The 12824-nt window shown below is 45.1% G+C and overlaps 1 protein-coding gene across 2 annotated transcripts in view; it reads left to right on the plus strand.

The window, feature by feature from the left end:
• Positions 1–12824, plus strand: part of FRMD4B (FERM domain containing 4B) — a 187547-nt gene that overhangs the window by 86059 nt on the left and 88664 nt on the right. For both annotated transcript variants that reach the window (XM_069736520.1, XM_069736519.1), the window contains exon 4: positions 4764–4856. In XM_069736520.1, the coding sequence (XP_069592621.1) occupies positions 4764–4856 (93 nt within the window). The remainder of the gene's footprint in view (positions 1–4763; positions 4857–12824) is intronic.

Genomic DNA, 12824 nt, shown 5'->3' on the forward strand with positions numbered 1-12824 from the left:
CTTGTACCAGCTATTTCCTGCCATTGATGGCGTCGGCCTTGGCAGTAGAAAACCTCCGACGTAGACTGATGTACGCCGTGAAGTGTAATCTGTCATGTGCACCACAGTGCGGTATTGTTTGGGGAGAGATTTGTAATCTTGGTAAACTAAATTCTAAGTGATGTTTTGGGCCGCAGAGACCATTTGTACGTTTTTTTTGCTGACGATCAGTCGGAGAGAAATAGCTGATACGTGACGGTGGTGGAGACGCAGCGCATACTGCTGTAGCGGTAATATTTAAAGGCACGGTTTAGATGTAACATTAGAATTGTGTTCTGAACAATATCCTAATATAATGTCACCATTTCTACCCGTAACGAGTGACAATCGGCGAGATAACAAGTCAGGCTGTGTTCATTTAAGGCTCTTTTGCATGAGCCTGTACAAACTATATGAAGACCGAATAGGTGATACAATTTTTCGTACTTATATACATGTAATTTTGGCTAAAAATCATTTTTGCAATTGGGTTTCATTAAAATTTTTGCACCGTTTGCCTTCTGTAGTCTCAGTGTTGCCATTTCTGCAGAATGAGTTAACTGAGAATCCATCAGTGAGATCGCTCTGACAATCCAATGGGAGAGTTTTTAAATCTTTTATCTCTTTTATAAGATCATTTAAGATTATTTATGAACCCTGTCTAGGAAATCAAAGAGTCTGTAAATGCCAAACAGTTTGCTTGTCCTTTGCCAAGCGTTACTACTTTATTCTGACAATTATCAGCAATTATCAGCATATCAGCTGCCATAGTAGTGGTGGGGTTTGCAACTTGTGTAGTGGGAAGGCGCCTGAAACTGAATAGTTTGCCCTGCTGGCCATAACACTGCCATAGAAGATAACTCCACTAGAAGGTGCTCAATGTATATAGATTTAGAACATTTTCATTTTAGCTTAAAGGGGACCTGACACTTGCATTAAATATGTAATTTTTGTGGCAGGTGTAAATGCCGCCTTTCTCCTGAATCCGGAGATGTTTTTCTTTAGTTACTGCGCCTCTCCGTTCCTGAGATACAGCCTCCTCTTCTCTGTATGCAAATCTAGTCTTGTTAACTATGTGGGCGTGGTCAGAAACTCTGAGCTGTGGTAGGACCACACCCAGTTGTTAACAAGACTAGATTTACATACAGGGAAGAAGGGGCCATATCTCAGGAACGGAGAGGCGCAGGAACAAAAGAAAAACATCGCCGGATTCAGGAGAACGGTGTAATTTACACCAGGTAAAAGAACAAAAAATTTTTGTCAAGTGTATAGATTTATACTGATGCCATTTAGCTAAAAAAGAACCTGTATTTTTTTTCTAAATTGGGGTAAATATTGTTCTGTGTGTAATAAACTCTCCTTCATTCATGACTTCTTCCTTTCTAATTCTCTTAATCTCCTGGCTCTTACTGAAACCTGGATCCAGCAGTCAGACACCACCGCTGCTGCTGCTCTTTCATATGGTGGACTACACTTTTCTCATACCCCAAGATCAGACAACAGAGCAGGTGGAGGCGTTGGTCTGCTCCTTTCACCCAAATGTACTTTCCAAGTTATCCCCCAAGTACCCTCACTTGTCTTCCCTTCCTTTGAGGTCCATGTGGTCAGACTCTACGTCCCCTTCTCCATGCGAGTGGCGGTGGTGTATCGTCCTCCCGGCCCCTCTCATCAGTTCCTGGATCACTTTGCCACCTGGCTTCCACACTTTCTCTCCTGTGACACCCCCACCCTTATCATGGGTGATTTCAACATCCCCATTGCCTCTCCCCTCTCCCCATCTGCTTCTCACCTTTTATCTCTATCCTCCTCTTTTGGCCTCTCGCAGCATACTAACTCTCCAACACATGAAGATGGAAACTCCCTTGACTTGGTCTTCTCCCGACTTTGCTCAGTGGATGACTTCACAAACTCCCCTCTCCCGCTCTCTGACCACAACCTTCTTTCATTCTCTATCAAGAACTGCCATCCCGCTCAGGTCACCCCCACTTTCCACACCTATAGAAACATACAGGCCATTAACACCCAGAAACTTATGATGAACTTGCAGTCCTCATTGGCCCCTATTTCCTCCATCTCATGTCCTGATTCTGCATTGAAGCATTACAATGAAACCCTGCAAAGTGCTCTGGATGAAGCTGCTCCTCCTATACATAAAACAACTCGGCACAGACGGCAACAACCGTGGCACACGCTGCAAACACGTTTCCTGCAGCGGTGCTCCAGGTGCGCAGAACGTCTGTGGAGAAAATCTAATCTACCCGAAGATTTCATCCATTATAAGTTCATGCTAAAGACATACAATTCTGCCCTTCACCTCTCCAAACAAACCTACTTCAACACCCTCATCACCTCCCTGTCCAATAACCCTAAACGTCTCTTTGACACGTTCCAGTCCCTACTCAACCCAAGAGAGCAGGCCCCAACCACGGATCTCCGTGCTGACGATCTGGCCAATTACTTCAAAGAAAAAATTGACCACATTCGACAGGAAATCATCTCCCAATCTCTTCATACCATGCACTGTCCTCCCTCCCCCACTGCATCTAGTTCACTCTCTGACTTTGAAGCAGTTACAGAAGAAGAAGTAAGCAGGCTCCTTGCATCTTCGCGCACGACCACTTGCACCAGTGACCCCATTCCGTCACATCTCCTCCAGTCCCTTTCCCCGGCTATCACCTCTCACCTAACAAAAATATTCAACCTTTCCCTCACTTCCGGTATTTTTCCCTCCTCATTTAAGCATGCCATCATACATCCATTACTTAAAAAACCATCCCTCGATCAAAACTGTGCCGCTAATTATAGACCTGTCTCTAATCTTCCCTTCATCTCTAAACTCCTCGAACGCCTGGTCCACTCCCGTCTTACCCGCTATCTCTCAGATAACTCTCTTCTCGACCCTCTTCAATCTGGCTTCCGCTCTTTACACTCTACTGAAACTGCCCTCACTAAAGTCTCTAATGACCTACTAACAGCTAAATCTAATGGTCACTACTCCATGCTAATTCTCTTGGATCTCTCTGCAGCATTTGACACTGTGGATCATCAGCTCCTCCTCACTATGCTCCGCTCCATCGGCCTCAAGGACACCGTTCTCTCCTGGTTCTCCTCCTATCTCTCTGACCGATCCTTCACTGTATGTTTTGCTGGTTCCTCCTCCTCTCACCTTCCCCTTACTGTTGGGGTTCCTCAAGGATCAGTCCTAGGCCCCCTACTCTTCTCGTTGTATACTGCCCCTATTGGACAAACAATCAGTAGATTTGGTTTCCAGTACCATCTCTATGCTGACGACACCCAACTATACACTTCTGCTCCCGATATCACACCGACCTTTTTAGAAAACACCAGTGATTGTCTTACCGCTGTCTCTAACATCATGTCCTCCCTCTATCTGAAACTAAACCTGTCAAAAACTGAACTCCTCGTGTTCTCTCCCTCTACTAACCTACCTTTGCCTGACATTGCCATCTCCGTGTGCGGTTCCACCATTACTCCAAAGCAACATGCCCGCTGCCTTGGGGTCATCCTTGATTCTGACCTTTCATTCACCCCCTACATCCGATCACTGGCTCGCTCTTCTTACCTGCATCTCAAAAACATTTCTAGAATTCGCCCTTTTCTTAATTTCGACTCTGCAAAAACTCTGACTGTTTCACTTATTCATTCTCGTCTGGACTATTGTAACTCTCTACTAATCGTCCTCCCTCTTGCAAAACTCTCCCCGCTCCAATCTGTCCTGAATGCTGCAGCCAGGATCATATTCCTCACCAACCGTTACACCGATGCCTCTACCCTGTGCCAGTCATTACACTGGCTACCCATCCACTCCAGAATCCAGTACAAAACTACTACCCTCATCCACAAAGCACTCTATGGCTCAGCACCACCCTACATCTCCTCCCTGGTATCAGTCTACCACCCTACCCATGCCCTCCGCTCCGCTAATGACCTCAGGTTAGCATCCTCAATAATCAGAACCTCCCACTCCCGTCTCTAAGACTTTACACGTGCTGCGCCGATTCTTTGGAATGCACTACCTAGGTTAATACGATTAATCCCCAATCCCCACAGTTTTAAGCGTGCCCTAAAAACTCATTTGTTCAGACTGGCCTACCGCCTCAATGCATTAACCTAACGATCCCTGTGTGGCCTATTTATAATAAAAAAAAAAAAAAAGGTTCCTCGCATCATGTTCTCATACACTTTATGCAGTATTAGCCCTCTGTGTCTATACTGCTACATACTTAGGCAGGTAACTGGTTCATGCAGCTTTACATGAACACCTGAGCCTTACACTATAGCTGGTCCGAATAACTAAAGCAATTGTTACCATCCACCTCTCGTGTCTCCCCTTTTCCTCATAGTTTGTAGCTTGCGAGCAGGGCCCTCACTCCTCCTGGTATCTGTTTTGAACTGTATTTCTGTTATGATGTAATGTTTATTGTCTGTACAAGTCCCCTCTATAATTTGTAAAGCGCTGCGGAATATGTTGGCGCTATATAAATAAAATTATTATTATTATTATTATTGTTCTCCTGAATCCGGTGATGCTTTTCTTATGTACCTGCTCCTCTCATTTCCAGAGATATGACCTCATGTTTCCTGTATGTAAATCTAGTTTTGTTAGCCAAGTGGGCGTGGTATTCAATAATTACATATTTATGGCAAGTGACAGGTCATCAACATTAATAAAGGTGCGCGTGACTATGAGACCAAATCTGTAATTTCAGCTTTTCCCTTTGCAGGGGGCAGTTCGCCTGGCTGCAGTTGGAGCAGAGAGTGCTCGATCACGACCTGCCAAAGAAATCCGGCCCCGTGACACTATATTTTGTTGTAAGGTAAGTTTTTAATTTTGGGGGGGTATAGTGACAAATTATATGCCCCCCAATTCAATCTTAGTCACATTTTTGGCATTTTTTTTGGCACCTGCTGGATAATAAAGCGCCTATGAACATCATACGTAAGTCAGCCGAACCCAAAGAGCACGTGAACATACCCGACCATGATTATTTTAAGTCTTTGGGGGTACTCCGACCTTCCCTCATTGGCGGAAGGATAGGAATTGTTCTATTTTATCAGGTTTTGTTCAAAAGGATTTATTCTATTCTGGTGATAAAAAAAGGTCATAATTGTTCTGGACTTACCGGGAGCGTCGCAACTTTTTGGAAACAGTCTTGGATCGAAAAAGGACGAGGTTTACAAAAATCTATCCTCAAATTAATGGTCTGGATAGGGGACAGAGATATTCTGGGGTAGGGATAAAGCTTCCCTAATTTTCAAACAGGGAGCGGCTAACTCTATGTAAATGGCTGGCTGTATGGGGAGACAGGAGGAACATCTGTCGGCCCATCGTTGGCCTTTATATATGGATGCTTGATCATTGCTTTTTAAAGGGTTATTCCCAATTTTAGAAGTTATCACCTATTCACATCTATCAATCTTGGACATTCGCATGACATTCTCTATGGGGATACAGAAAAAAGCAGAGTGGAGTAGTCAGCTGGTAGTCAGGGGTGCACATGGCGGGACACTGCTCCATACAGAGGAGGCACGTCAGAGCCCAGTTTTTGGAACCAGTGGGGGTTCCAAGTTCTAAACTGTTCTGTAGAACGATGGAGATATCTCTTTCATTGTCTAAATGCTTTTTCTAAGTATTCTAAAAACGTATAAAAGTTTTGACTGTATGCCTGAACTTTTCTTCACCAGCAGAGGGCGCTATATCGCCATGATCTCAGGCTTTTGCGCTTCACCAGCAGAGGGCGCTATATCGCCATGATCTCAGGCCTTTGCGGTGGCGCTGCACGTGTGGCCTGCCGGACACGACTTGTCGTGGGTGTAACTGATGTGTTGCAGTGTCCTGATGACGGCCTTAGTCAGCTCGATGAGCCCATAAACACCCTGTGAACTGGGTCAGAGGATTTATACCAGTCCTCTGGACGGAAGCCGCAATCAGCCGTTAATTATCTTATAAAATATAATTTCTCACATAATGATGGGGGAGGAGAAGACGTTACTTGTTTTACCGTCCTATAAACTTGGATTGTGCGCTCCAGAAACTTTAATTAGCACATTGCTTTTTAGTCTCGAGATTCTCAGCCGAGTATGCGGACAGAAAATGAGATAAGTGGTGTCTGGTGGCGGCGATATTTCTAGGGATTCGCGCTGCCCTACTTCGGCGTCCAGTCCTGTTCTTCATCACAGCCGCTCTTCACTTTTGTGTACAAGGCACTGCAACATCAAGGCGTTCCGAGACACCCAGGCGCTAAGCCTCACGTGACTCCATGAGGTCCAGAGTGCTGAACCCGAGGAGCTTGGGTGCAGAAGTGAAGACCGGCTGCCACAAAGGACCGAACTGGAGAGCGGCAAATCATAGCTTCTATTTGCAGTGTAATACTTCATTTCTCCTCTGGGAGTGCTGCAGGGGATTACAACACTTGCTGTCAGGTTGCAGTGACCATATCGAAGTCGAGCTGAACTTTGATGTGGTCAAAACTCATGCTTAAAGGAGCTGTCCGGTGAAAACAAGCTATCACCTAGCCGAAAAATGGGTGATAACTTGCTAATTGGTGGGTGTCCGACCACTGGGACCTGCATCTGTATCCCCTTTAGAATGGACCTCCACTCTATTAATTCTCTTATCGGGCTGCTGGAAAAATCCGAATTCATCGCACATCATCCTCATAGGGAATGAATGGAGCGCCATTCTAAAAGTGCCCCAGCGGTCGGACCCCCACCAATCAATCTATGACTTGTTTTCACGGGACAACTCCTTTAAGCATGATTTTTGACCACATCAGAGCTCAGCTCGATTTCGATATGGTCTGTGCAACCTGACAGCAAGTGTTGTAATCCCCTGCAGCGCTCCCAGAGGAGGAATGAAGTATTACACTGCACATAGAAACTAACCATATGCAGGTAGCTAGACCGGTCCTCCATATTACTACTGTGAAGTGTTGAGTACGGACCCTACTCAATGCCTAAACCCGAAATATATCCTCACTTTGTATTTGAGAGGCCTCTCGTAGAAGGGCTGATTGGGATGACCAAGTGCTACGATTTTAGGAAGGCTCGTTAGTAGTCATAGTACCGATCCGCCATGACCAGAGATGGTTTTTCCTTGTGCACAGGTTCTTCTAATAAGCGAGATTGTTACTGTGATATCTAGAGAATACGAGTGATAGAAATTGATAGAAAGTGACGTCCCCTCTAGAGCGGTGTAATCCGCGGCAGCGCAGAGCGCGTTGTCTCGTCTTATTGAAGTGTTCTGCTCCTGCCGAGAGAACCCGGGATGATAAAGACCTCGTTATTATCCTTTTCGATGTCAGACACGGGGAACCGTTCTCGTTACAAGATCCTCGGCTTCAATACAACGAATTCTTCCGGCAAAGACTTTGATGCTCCTTTTTTCTAAATTAAAACGTGAGATCGAGGAGCTCAGAATGGAATAAACAATCACCATTTGGGGGAAAGTTTTTATTAATTTTTTTAGAAGAGTCTCCCAATGATAATCTGATCAGACAGAGGAACTGAGCATCAAGGTCCGTGCTTGGGACTGATGTATGACACGGCTCCTATTCAATATGAAAAAAGCCTATTGTTTAAATCAAGTTTTTATGTTAAATGTATTTTTTTTTTTTTAAATGTTTGATGTTTTTTCAATTTTCTTTATCATTATCTAGATTAAAAAAATAATCATAAATGTAGCAATTTTCACACGACATTACACCTAATACTAGACACTTTCTGTTTATCATCACTTATAGGATTACAGTAAAAGGTAATAGCTCTACATAGAGAAAAGTACAGTGACGGATATATCACTAGATTAGACGGGATTAATTATTCACAATAGGTGATGTCACAGCTCACCTCCTATACAATGACTGATAACACCTCTATATACAGTAGATAACACAGGATCCACCATTCACAATAGGTGATGTCACAGCTCACCTCCTCCTCCTGCACAATGACTGATAACACCTCTATATACAGTAGATAACACAGGATCCACCATTCACAATAGATGATGTCACAGCTCACCTCCTCCTCCTGTACAATGACTGATAACACCTCTATATACAGTAGATAACACAGGATCCACCATTCACAATAGATGATGTCACAGCTCACCTCCTCCTCCTGTACAATGACTGATAACACCTCTGTATACAGTAGATAACACAGGATCCACCATTCACAATAGATGATGTCACAGCTCTCCTCCTCCTCCTGTACAATGTCTGATAACACCTCTATATACAGGAGGTAACACAGGATCCACCATTCACAATAGATGATGTCACAGCTCACCTCCTCCTCCTGTACAATGACTGATAACACCTCTGTATACAGTAGATAACACAGATCCACCATTCACAATAGGTGATGTCACAGCTCTCCTCCTCCTCCTGTACAATGACTGATAACACCTCTATATACAGTAGATAACACAGGATCCACCATTCACAATAGGTGATGTCACAGCTCACCTCCTCCTCCTGTACAATGACTGATAACACCTCTATATACAGTAGATAACACAGGATCCACCATTCACAATAGGTGATGTCACAGCTCACCTCCTCCTCCTGCACAATGACTGATAACACCTCTATATACAGTAGATAACACAGGATCCACCATTCACAATAGATGATGTCACAGCTCACCTCCTCCTACTGTACAATGACTGATAACACCTCTATATACAGTAGATAACACAGGATCCACCATTCACAATAGATGATGTCACAGCTCACCTCCTCCTCCTGTACAATGACTGATAACACCTCTGTATACAGTAGATAACACAGATCCACCATTCACAATAGGTGATGTCACAGCTCTCCTCCTCCTCCTGTACAATGACTGATAACACCTCTATATACAGTAGATAACACAGGATCCACCATTCACAATAGGTGATGTCACAGCTCACCTCCTCCTCCTGTACAATGACTGATAACACCTCTATATCCATTGGATGTAAATATTTCAAAATGGGTTTTCTTACACTGAGTCCACATTTAGGGGTATCACCCCCCCCCACACACACACACACACACACACATTTAAAGGCGTACCCTTAAAGGGGTGTCCCATAAACAAAATGTACCACTTTTCTGTTGGATAGGTGATGAACATATGATTGCTGGTGTCTGAGCCCCCTGATCCTAATCAGTCATGAGAACAGGGGTCCCAGAGTTCCTTGTGTGATTGGAGCTGTAGTGAGCATGTGCGAACACAGAGGTTGCACGTGCTCAGTACCTCTCCATTCACACAGGAGACCCTACACTCTACACCCCAGTGGGGTCCCAGCGGTCAGACCTCCTGCAATCATACGTTTGTCATCTATCTTGTGGCATATGGTAATTATGTGACAATCCTTCTTACTGATCCCTGCCTATTGCACTCTGGTAAGATTTGACAGTCCTGCTTGGGTAACAGCTGACTTTAATTGCATATTATCTTAGATAAGCAAATGTCTCCCTGAGCTCTGCCTTCATAAACACTGAACGCGTGGGCTAGTGATGGCCGGATGGGCTAGTTGCTCATCTGGACCGCATCCAATATGTTGCACCCATTCTATCACAATAACTTCCCGAGGGCAAAGTCACTGCGAGCAGGAATAGATAATTACCATTATATAATATGTAGAGGAAAGAGCATCATGTTTAAGCTCGCGGACTGGTATTACTGGTTTTATGAGTTTTATTGCTGGTAGAGTCAGCAACAAACACTTCCCTGGAAACTTTAGAAAGAAAAAAAAGTTGTTCGACCACAGAGAGGGAGCTGCGAGCGGCTGGTCCACTGGAATGAGGAGGACATTAGGATAGTAGTCGCTGTCCTGCACAGTACGAAGTGTCTGCAGATGTAAAGCTGCAAAAAGTTACACAATACACCCTTATATGAGATATTGCTAGGATCAGTTGAGGTCCAACATTTGGGGCCACCACTAGGGTTGAGCGAAACGGATCGTTCATTTTCAAAAGTCGCCGACTTTTGGCAAAGTCGGGTTTCATGAAACCCGACCCGATCCCTGTGTGGGGTCGGCCATGTGGTACGCGACTTTCGCGCCAAAGTCGAGTTTCGTATGACGCGCTTGGCGCCATTTTTTTCAGCCAATGAAGGAGCGTGGGCAGAGTGATGACATAGGTCTTAGGGGCGTGGACGCCTATCGCCATGTTGTCGCTTGTGCGCTGTAGCGATTTGCAATGTGTAACACCAGCTTTTCAGTTCAGGGACGGACGGAGAGAGAGAGAGAGAGGAGAGAGAGAGGAGAGAGAGAGAGAGAGGAGAGAGAGAGAGGAGAGAGAGAGAGGAAAAAAAAAATATTCCCATTGACTTTGCATTGGGTTTCGTGTTTTGGTCGATCCTCGACTTTTCGCCATAATCGGCCGATTTCACTCGACTCGACTTTTGAGATAGTCGGGTTTCGCGAAACCCGACTCGACCCTAAAAAAGTCAAGGTCACTCAACCCTAGCCACCACTAATCCTGAGAAACAAGGTGCGTGGTCCCTTGTTGGGAAGACTTGCCCTGTATCTAAATACCTTGGCCATGACGTAGAGGCTTGTTGGCCCCCTCACTGGCACCCAGAGACCATGCCCCTCCAGCTACAATCCTGGATCATTGTCACGAGTCTGTTGTCAGATTACCTGAGGCCAGGGGTTCCTTCCCATCCTTAACGTCCTAGCTATCCCTGCTCTCCGGATTACTTCTGATGGTGAATACCGGCTGATCTTAGCCCATTGCCAGTCACATGCTGGTAGATAGAGGTTGACCTTATTTCATAGCCAGTCACATGCTGGTAGATACCAGTAGACCTTATCCCATAGCCAGTCACATGCCAGTAGATACCAGTAGACCTTATCTGATAGCTAGTCTCATGCAGGTAGATACCAGTAGACCTTATCCCATATTCAGTCACATACTGGTAGATACTAGTAGACCTTATCCCATAGCCAGTCACATGTAGGTAGATACCGGTAGACCTTATCCCATAACCAGTCACATGTAGGTAGACACCGGTAGACCTTATCCCATAGCCAGTCACATGCAGGTAGATACCGGTAGACCTTATCCCATAGCCAGGCACATGTGGGAAGATGCCGGTAGACATTATCCCATAGCCAGTCACATGCAGGTAGATACTGGTAGACTTTATCCCATTGCCAGTCACATGTGGGAAGATGCCGGTAGACATTATCCCATAGCCAGTCACATGTAGGTAGATACCGGTAGACCTTATCCCATAGCCAGTCACATGCAGGTAGATACCGGTAGACCTTATCCCATAGCCAGTCACATGTAGGTGGATACCGGTAGACCTTATCCCATAGCCAGTCACATGCAGGTAGATACTAGTAGACCTTATCCCATAGCCAGTCACATGCAGGTAGATACTAGTAGACCTTATCCCATAGCCAGTCACATGTAGGTAGATACTAGTAGACCTTATCCCATAGCCAGGCACATGTAGGTAGATACCGGTAGACCTTATCCCATAGCCAGGCACATGTAGGTACATACCGGTAGACCTTATCCCATAGCCAGTCACATGCAGGTAGATACTAGTAGACCTTATCCCATAGCCAGGCACATGTAGGTAGATACCGGTAGACCTTATCCCATAGCCAGTCACATGTAGGTAGATGCTGGAGGAACTTATCTTATAACCGGTAGAGAGCAGACAGATCCAAGAAGACCTCAAACTGGCAGGATCATAGATAACGACAACATCGGGAAGGTTAACCAGAGGTTTTTTCTCGCGTGTTTCTACCCACCTGCAGTCTCAGATTTTCGGTGAGTTACAAGACCGGACCTGCTCGATATCCTCCAGTCTTTTCTGAACATGAAATTGACACCAGGATGACCTTCACGATCCATCTCCAGACAAAGAAGACGCCTGTTCATTCTTCTGCATTGCTCACATCTTCACACATTTTTACTGTCTAAATACCTAATAACAGAAAGAACCCGCAGAAGTAAGAAAAAAGTCTACGGTTTCTTAGATAAGTCACTGCGGGGATTTCAAGGAGATGCAACAATGAGACATTGTACATCAGGTGGAGGATAATGTCGATCAAACGCCGCCATTGTGACACTGGAATAAGAGCGCAGCGTCGTCTTTCAATTAGCGTTCTATATATTGTTATCAGGATCGGCAGCCCCTGTAGACGTGGTGTCCAGCTTGTATCTGCTTGACCTTCAAGTGGAGAACAAATCAAAAAGTAAAAATGGCCATCACATTGGATTCATGTGGGTCAAACTCACCAATTTTGAAGTGTATGAATGAAAGTGTCCAAACTTTCCCCCACAACAAATGTCAGGCCTGATCTTTTTATTTTTGGGGGAGTCTGACAGTAAATTTTTTCCTTATGCTCAATCATGCAACGATTCATCCAAGAGATCTCTGACCCAAACTAGAGAATTGCTTTTGGCTCATACTCACAGATTATTGTGGATCCAGATCATCTCCGTATGCAGCTGTAATATGGCGCCCAATGGTGGATCAATAGTCTATGGCCACAGGAGAGCCAAGATCGCTGGCCAGGCAGATGTCCTCCTGCCGTAATAAGTGCCACGATAGGACTAACAACGGAGGAGCCAGTGTCAGAGCAAGAGATGGACAACTCCGCGGTGGCAACGGGAAAGGGAGAGCCCATAGTGAAAGTGTACAGTGCCGTAAGAGTGGGCCTGATGAGAATGAGGGGGCTGTTGTAGATGTAACATGGTTTGGCGATGATTAGTGTAGGTGTAATGTGCAGTCAGATCAGACCGACACATAATGGCCGGGTGGTG

Source organism: Ranitomeya imitator, chromosome 8 (genome assembly GCF_032444005.1).
Source record: "Ranitomeya imitator isolate aRanImi1 chromosome 8, aRanImi1.pri, whole genome shotgun sequence".
NCBI lineage: Eukaryota > Metazoa > Chordata > Amphibia > Anura > Dendrobatidae > Ranitomeya > Ranitomeya imitator.